The sequence below is a fragment of the Diorhabda carinulata genome, chromosome X (assembly GCF_026250575.1).
Source record: "Diorhabda carinulata isolate Delta chromosome X, icDioCari1.1, whole genome shotgun sequence".
In the NCBI taxonomy this organism is placed as follows: Eukaryota; Metazoa; Arthropoda; class Insecta; order Coleoptera; family Chrysomelidae; genus Diorhabda; species Diorhabda carinulata.
The window spans coordinates 11,682,455-11,689,746 of NC_079472.1; the positions used below are offsets into that span (position 1 = coordinate 11,682,455).

General features: G+C 28.5%; 1 protein-coding gene across 1 annotated transcript; it reads left to right on the forward strand.

The window, feature by feature from the left end:
• The first annotated feature begins 1,365 nt into the window (after nt 1-1,365).
• Nucleotides 1,366-6,679, forward strand: LOC130902520 (proteoglycan Cow). Its single transcript, XM_057814725.1, has 10 exons — nt 1,366-1,584; nt 2,698-2,755; nt 2,884-2,986; nt 3,046-3,162; nt 3,227-3,372; nt 3,911-4,125; nt 4,179-4,398; nt 4,517-4,774; nt 4,831-4,968; nt 5,257-6,679. The coding sequence occupies exons 1-10, from the start codon at nt 1,492-1,494 to the stop codon at nt 5,388-5,390; spliced, it is 1,482 nt and encodes a 493-aa protein (XP_057670708.1). The 5' UTR covers nt 1,366-1,491; the 3' UTR covers nt 5,391-6,679.
• Nucleotides 6,680-7,292: the final 613 nt, after the last annotated feature.

The window sequence follows — 7,292 nt, forward strand, 5'->3', positions numbered from 1 at the left end:
ATTTTGTCCATATCCATGTATGATTTGCGACAACTTGTAACTTAAACATTTACTGTATTAGATGAAGTATTTTCGTGCCATTTCTGAGTAAATAATGTATTTTAATGAAAAGTTTATGTGAACAGCCATTTTTTAGCCCACAATCACGTTGATTAAGGAATGTTTTAAATAATACAAGTTCTTATATTTCACAATCGCTAAATATAAATAGAAAATGTTACCAATATAATTTCTACAACTATATATTTACATATAAATTAAAAGCACATAGTTAGTGATACAATTTTCATAGAAATGTAAAAATACGTTTGAACATAGAGATATTATAGTATTGGTAATATCTCTACGCTTTTGAGGCATGGTTAACATGCTATTTACTACTGTAGAGAAATCGATGTCGACAATACCTTTCCACGAAGGTTACTATGTAGTCATTGATCAACGAATTCAACTACGCTGAGGTAGATGGCGCCACAGTTCATAGGAATCTTTTTCCGAATATAGCTTATATATAATCCATATTGATTATGAAGTAATATATGGCAATAAAAACTTTTTACAAAAGTTAAGTGGTCATTCATTAAGGAGTTCAGGTACGCAGAGGTAGATGGCGACGCAGAATTCTAGGTGTAATTAATAATTTACTTAGTTTTCACAGACAAATGGCAAGATACTTAATAGTTTGTGGCGTTTATTTATTTAGATACAAATTTAAAAGAAGCTTGATAATAATAGAAAACGTAATTTCATTCAGATTTATTCGTAGACTAAGTTGGCGACATCTTTTGGTAAACGCATTCGATTATAAAATAGATGAAGATACAATTTAAAATTATTTTTTTTAATTTCGAAATCATCGTCGATTTATATCGATCAAAGTATTGTAGTCGTTTTTTAATAAAATTTGATAGTTTTCAAATTTTCCAACTACCTTCCACAACATCACGTATTTTCACAACTTTATTGAACTGAAACTGGGTATTGCGACGTATTAAATAATAAAAAAAAATATTTTCTCTTATTTCTAATTTAGATATAATATTCTTGTACCACCCCCACCTCAAACCCAATGAATTCTGCAATGTAATATAAGACAACCCTTACAGCCTAGCCCCCATCGGCAGCGCAATCTCCATACGCGTAGTACGTGCCGTTGTTGCCACATCGAATCCAATATCAATTATCATAAGTGGAAAATGGAATTTTCCTTACATCATTTCCTTATATAGTTCATATTTAAAAATTACTCTAGACATTTAAAAAAATAAATATTTAAAAAACGTTTTGATTCAAAATGGAGATTTAAGAATATTATACATGGTTAATAAACACATTTTCATCCCGAATTTTCTTTTCGTTCGATCTGGCAACCGCGCAGGAAACCGAAGGGAAGCTCAGCTCGCAGTGAAATCAAATAATCAAAAAAGGTACATCGTGTCCTTTATGTCTGTAAATAAAAATCGTTCGATACAATTTCTGTTCGTATAAACAATGAAACAAAGTGTGTTTTTGTTAACGTTCCTGGTGCTTATTTCTCTCTGTGTTGCCAAACGGAAATTCGACGGGGATTTCGAATTCGCAGAAGTAATAATTTGATCAAATCTATAATACGTCCCAGGCATATATTTGAGTCGAAAAAATAATTAAAAACACTATAGTTTATAAACTGATTGATTATCTACGTAAATTAGTTTATTATAAGGTATTTTAACGATATATCTTTTAAATTAGATAGATTTGAATAAGTAATTTGATTTTTAGACTTCTCGATATCATTTAATAATATTTAGGTTAACGTCTTTGGAATCCTCTATAGGTATTTGAAAGTATGACTCTGTTATATATGTCTGGGCGTTGCCAACTCCTTAAACCTCTATTAAACGTTTATTCCGCTTGCTTTTAATTTTTTCTATGGACTATCGACGTTGTCACGTATTCATTTAATGATTGACAAAATATTATTTTCGAAAATCAGTGAAAATATGAAATATTGTTTTCCTGAATTTATTGAAAACACACATTTTTCTTATTGAATACAAGTAATTTAGTACAGGGTGATTCAATACTAATTTCTAACTTAACGTAACAATCAAAATTGTTTTAAATAACTTGACGGTGATTTACAAGGTGTAATCAAAAAGTTAACTACTTATTATACATTTATTTCAATTAGTACGCCTTGTACATTCATCTTTGATTTTCTTTGAACTTTATATTTTAAAAAAAGCGCAAAAGCAGATCGCAAAATGTTGAAATATGTAAAGTACCGACTTTGAAGACTGTTTATACCTGGTATGAGTGATTTGAAAATAAAAATGAGGCAATTAAAGGCAAGTTACAATCAGGACTTGAAAAAAGTGCTAAAAGTAAAGTTAAAACAAAATTACTGACAATAGAAGGTCCTGAAAATGGTACCACGTTACTTAAAAAATAGAAGTACGTCACTAAATTTGAGGAAATTAATTTTAATTGTATGACCCTTATATAATTCAATTTTTTAATATACCTCGTATATCTATTATTTCAACTAAACTGTTTTAAGTAAATTTGAGAGCAAATTTTACTGTTTTCAGGGCTGCAATACATTTTTTTCATATCCCTTTGTTACTTTTTCTGTGCGTTTTTCTATCACCAAATTATTGATAAAACACTTTTTGATTTTATCAAAAAATTTTACCAATTTTACATTTATTATAGGAGGAAAATATACCAGATCGTTCAGAGGAAAAAAAGACATGGATGCATGACGCTTCAAGTAAGTATAACTTCATATTATATGATTTCGTCAAAATTTGAGGTTATGTTATGTAAACGTTTATAATTCTTAAAAATAGGTATAAAATTGTACGATCAATGCGTAAAAATAATATTTCTAATCAACAGGTGATCTATGTAGACCACTGAAATGCAAAAAGAAAGAAATCTGCCTGCTTGAAGACGCCTCGACAGCCGTATGTGTTTCCCGAAAGGAACTTAAGAGAAATGGGTAATCGCAAAGTCATTTATCCATCAAACTAAATAAAACTAACCTGATCTGTATTTCAGAGACATCGTCGTTCCCAAAACGTCAAACAATGTCAAATTGAAAAAAGAAGACGACGTATTTTACGACACCGAAGAAGATATCGAAAATGAAAATGACTTTTCAACTGATGCGGTTATGTGAGTGTACAATTTTTCTATAGTTGTAGAAAAAATATAGTGTGAAAACATTTTACTTTTACAGATGCAAACCGTGTCCAGTTGTGAAACCGATATTTTTATGCGGGGCAGACAATAAGACCTACAGTTCGTTATGCAGATTGGATTACCACAATTGTATACACCGAACGAATATAAGAGTCGATTGTAAAGGTTTTTGTCCATGTTCACGTAAGTATATAAACAAAAAGAATATCATTTTATTATAATAAAGATCGTCGTACACTTAGACACAACCTAACCTAACCAAAATTTTTCAACAAACACATAATACTATTATTAATAAAAATATTAACTAAATGAATATCGCAATGATAATGAACTTTTTTTTTCTTCTCTGTATATATTTTTATAAAAAAATCACTAATTAAAACATTTTATAACCATAAAATTGAGTTTTCGAAGAAAATTTCGTTCGTAATATTTATCGGTAATAAAATTAAACTTGGCAACAAAGCATATTGTTAATCCGTCAATTCCGTATGATGATTAATTAATGATAATTAATGATTTATGGCGGCAATGTTATAACATAGTAACAAGATATTTTTAATAATGCGTGAATTAATCGATAATTACTCATCGTAATGCGTTCATTATTTTCATTCATTAACATATATACATTTCATAATTATCAATTAACAACTTTTACATTATTTTATACTTATATTAAAATCAGTATTTCATCGAAAAATGTTTTAATTTCCAGACGGAAATCCTAAAAGAAACCAGAGACAACTGGAAAAAATCAAATACGAAAATGACAAACATAAATCAACAAGAGAAGAGATTAAATCCGATGGAAAGGACTCCAGGAAATTAAACAGATATCTTATGAAATCTGAGTTATATACATACACCCCTCAAGATTTCAAATACGATAACAAACATTATAAATACATCAAATATACCAAACATAATAAAGTAAGTTGAATATATATATTATATTTTTGATAATTAATTACATTATATTTCAGGACAACGTTCTGTATATAGAAGATAAAGAAAAACTCAGAGGTTATAACGAAATATTGGATAACAAGATATATAGTGGATCGATTTCTGGTACCCCTGTATATCCTTCGAAACAATGTTCTACGAACGCAATCGAATCGATGGGAGATCGATTACTCGATTGGTTTTCGGTAGTTATGACCGACGTAACGAGAAGAAGAAAAAGCAAAAATAAATCGAAAGGTACTAATTTTACTTTTATTATACGTCAAATGAAATTTAACCTTACTTTTTACATATATAATTATTATATTAAAAATTAGTTAAGTTAGGTACAATTTTCCGGTTATAATCGTTTTAGTGGCGTTTCCACCAGTTTGTAAAACAGAAGTGAGATGGATGTTTCAACATTTAGACGTGAACGGCGACGGGATATTATCTTTGAAGGAACTCTACGATTTAGAACACGATAAAAACGAAATTTGTTTAAAGCCGTTTTTACAACGATGCGACATTGACGGAGATCTCGGCGTTAATTCGTCTGAATGGTGTAAATGTTTCCGAAAATCGGAAAGACCTTGTATCGCAGCCAAACACAAAATAACAGGAGATATACAAAGTATGCTATTTTTATTAGAAAATAGTATGTTGTAGTGCATTATTGTTGTGTTATAGATATGTTTATACCGGATTGTGATAAACAAGGATACTATTTACCTGTACAATGTCATAGTGCCATAGGAATGTGCTGGTGCGTTGATAAACACGGCGTGGAATTCGCTAATAGTCGTACAAGAGCGAAACCAAATTGTGGTAAGTAATTCTATTCATTATTAACATAATAACGAAAAAATTTTTGTTTATTTACTAATTAAAATGTATTTTACAACTTGAAATAGTACCAAAGTTGAATATTTCTGTAAAAATTGGATTTTTTTATTACAAAAAAACGTTCATGAGCTTATGGGAAATATTTGGCTTACCCTCGTGTGATACTAATACGAATTTGTATGAAATATGATAAAATATTTTGGGAACACTTACTAGATGTTCTAACCACACATCTATACATGTAGTGATAGAATCGCGTTTTCTTTTTAGAAAACAAGGGGGATTTCAACACGAAATATTCATCACAAATCGTTTCGAACGTTTTAAATTCTAGTGATGACGAAGAAGAAGATGATACAGATCAAGATATCGAGGGTAGCGCCGATCATCCGCCAGATTACTAGAAATCAGCTAAAATTGTAGAAATAGAACAATAATAATAAGCATCCTAAGTAATTTCCAGTTTAAAATTAAAATTTGTATGCCTTAGATTAAATATTTCATATAAAGGACGCCAAATAATTGCTTATATACATATTTTTGTCGTTTTTTAAGTTAGTAGTTTATCGATTTAATCATTTAGTGATATATAAGTCGCTTCGGAATGGAGTAAAATGGGCGCGCGAGAAAGTTTTCGCATAATTAAATCTAAAGGCAATAAATCATCAAAATACCAGTCAACTTTGTTGTCACCTACAATTTACAAAAAAAAACTTGTATTCTTTTCATTAAAAAGCTTAAAAATTGATAAAAATCTGTTTTAATAATATCCAATCTGGCAACGTCGTACAAGAAAACTGTAGGCTTAAATATTGTCAAATTTTCGTTAAAACTTCCATATATCATAAGATCAATACATTTTAATACCTCAAAAGATAATTAATTACAGCCTTAATCCTGAAAATTTCCTTTGAAACTACTAAAATTTGTAATAAAGTTAGAAACAATTTTGAATAAATCAAAGTACCAATAAATCCTACATTAAATCAAATCCGGCAACATTGTATAACCTTACTGAGAGGAACTAACATTTTATATGCTATGGAACATTGCCATATCTACGTATACAATTTCTTTACAATATATAACTTTTAATTGTAGAAATTGATAAAAATTACTTCTTAATACAATGAACGCATAAAAAACACTATATTACAGTCATAATTTCTTAATCAATAAAATCCTTCATTAAAAAAAAGTATGAAAATACATCAAGAGAATTTTGATTTTTTCAATATATCTGAAATTAAATGCAATATGACAACGTCGTCGAACCTTGCAAAGATGAAACTTGGAACATTGCCAGATGTACGTCTACAATTTTCTTAGGGTAAATAACTCTAAAGGTAGAAATTAATATAAATTACTTCATAACACATTGAACACATGAAAAAATTACTTGTCACTTTCATTTACAGATTATAGAACTATGAAAAATATTTATCAAAAGAATTCTTAATTGTTTGATACATCTTAAGTTATCGCAATCTGGCAACGCTCTATAACCTGCCTGCAATGTTTACTATAAAGAACGAAAATATTTGAATAAATTTTGATTTTAATAATTCTAAATATATTTATTATTGTTTTTTGTTATGTGAACATGTTTATTAAATAGTAGGAAAAAGTTTGTTTTTGTAGACAGATTTAAGTTGAAATATTTAGAAATTGCAATAAAATAATTGTGGTAAAATCGAGTTTATTTTAAAAATTTAAAAAGATCCTACCTCATATATCCCCCAATAGATCAGCTGACGAATCCTTATTTCAAGTTTTATTAACACCAAATAAAATAAAAATGATATTTTGATAAAACTATGTGTTGACACCGATGACAGTTCAGATGGAACTAGACAGTGGCGTACACTAAATATTTCAAGTAATAAGAACTCCAATCATTTTTTTATATATATAATACCTGTGAAATTTCAACTACCTTTCTTGATTTGATTCAATTACACAAATAATATAACGTAAAATTACTCACAGAAACACGTATTATATATTTAACATTGTTCTTTTAGTGATATTGAAAAAAAATTGTCTGGATAACTAAAAGGGTAGATTCATATCTTTCAAAAAAGAAGAAGAATTGTCAAATTTATTCTTAATAACTATGTTAATAATAATTATCAGTTACTCATAAACATTGTGAGAGAGATGTTTACTTTCGTATTTGGTTTGTGAGTGCTTATACTTATAATTTATCCCAAAAACTTTTCTCTTTTTTAATTCAAGTTAGATGTTAACAAATCTTCACCCTTTATATTATCATATACCGAATATATGTGTAAGATAACTGAACG